General features: G+C 49.6%; 1 protein-coding gene across 2 annotated transcripts in view; it reads left to right on the top strand.

The window, feature by feature from the left end:
• KPNB1 (karyopherin subunit beta 1) overlaps positions 1 to 522 on the top strand; it is a 28,912-nt gene that overhangs the window by 26,086 nt on the left and 2,304 nt on the right. For both annotated transcript variants that reach the window (XM_017740541.1, XM_008638485.2), the window contains exon 18: positions 106 to 220. In XM_017740541.1, the coding sequence (XP_017596030.1) occupies positions 106 to 220 (115 nt within the window). The remainder of the gene's footprint in view (positions 1 to 105; positions 221 to 522) is intronic.

The following is a 522-nucleotide window of genomic DNA, read 5'->3' as shown; positions in this document are numbered from 1 at the left end:
CCCTACCAGAAGAGCTCTTCCGGGTGGGGATCCAGATTGGTTTGGGAACACGGAATGTCCGTCCCAAAAATCCCAAGAGGCCTTGACCAAGCCTTTCCCTCACAGCTGACGTGATGCTGGTGCAGCCCAGGGTGGAATTTATCCTGTCCTACATCGACCACATCGCCGGGGACGAGGATCACACGGACGGGGTGGTGGCCTGTGCCGCTGGACTCATAGGGTAAGGCTTCCCCATCCTATTTTTCCCTAGGAAAAATCCTGGAATCTGCCCTTTTTTTTTTTTTTTTCTGGCTTCTCTGAAGTTTTTAGTGTCAGTTTTGGGGTTGGATTTCAGTGTTTCACTCAAGGTGCGAAGCGATGCCGCAGGTGAGTGGCGAGGTGGGAAAATCATCACAGAAATCCCAGATTTAGGATTTTTCCAGGAGCTTGGAAACAAAAAAAACCCCTCATCCTTAGGGAACAGAGGAAGCCAGGTTGAGGGTTTTCAATTTTTCCCGCTGATTTTAGGGAGAATTATGGGAA

This window comes from Corvus brachyrhynchos, unplaced genomic scaffold, assembly GCF_000691975.1.
Source record: "Corvus brachyrhynchos isolate BGI_N302 unplaced genomic scaffold, ASM69197v1 scaffold47, whole genome shotgun sequence".
NCBI lineage: Eukaryota > Metazoa > Chordata > Aves > Passeriformes > Corvidae > Corvus > Corvus brachyrhynchos.
Note: the sequence above shows the minus strand (reverse complement) of the source record. Positions and strands in the feature narration are given on the sequence as shown.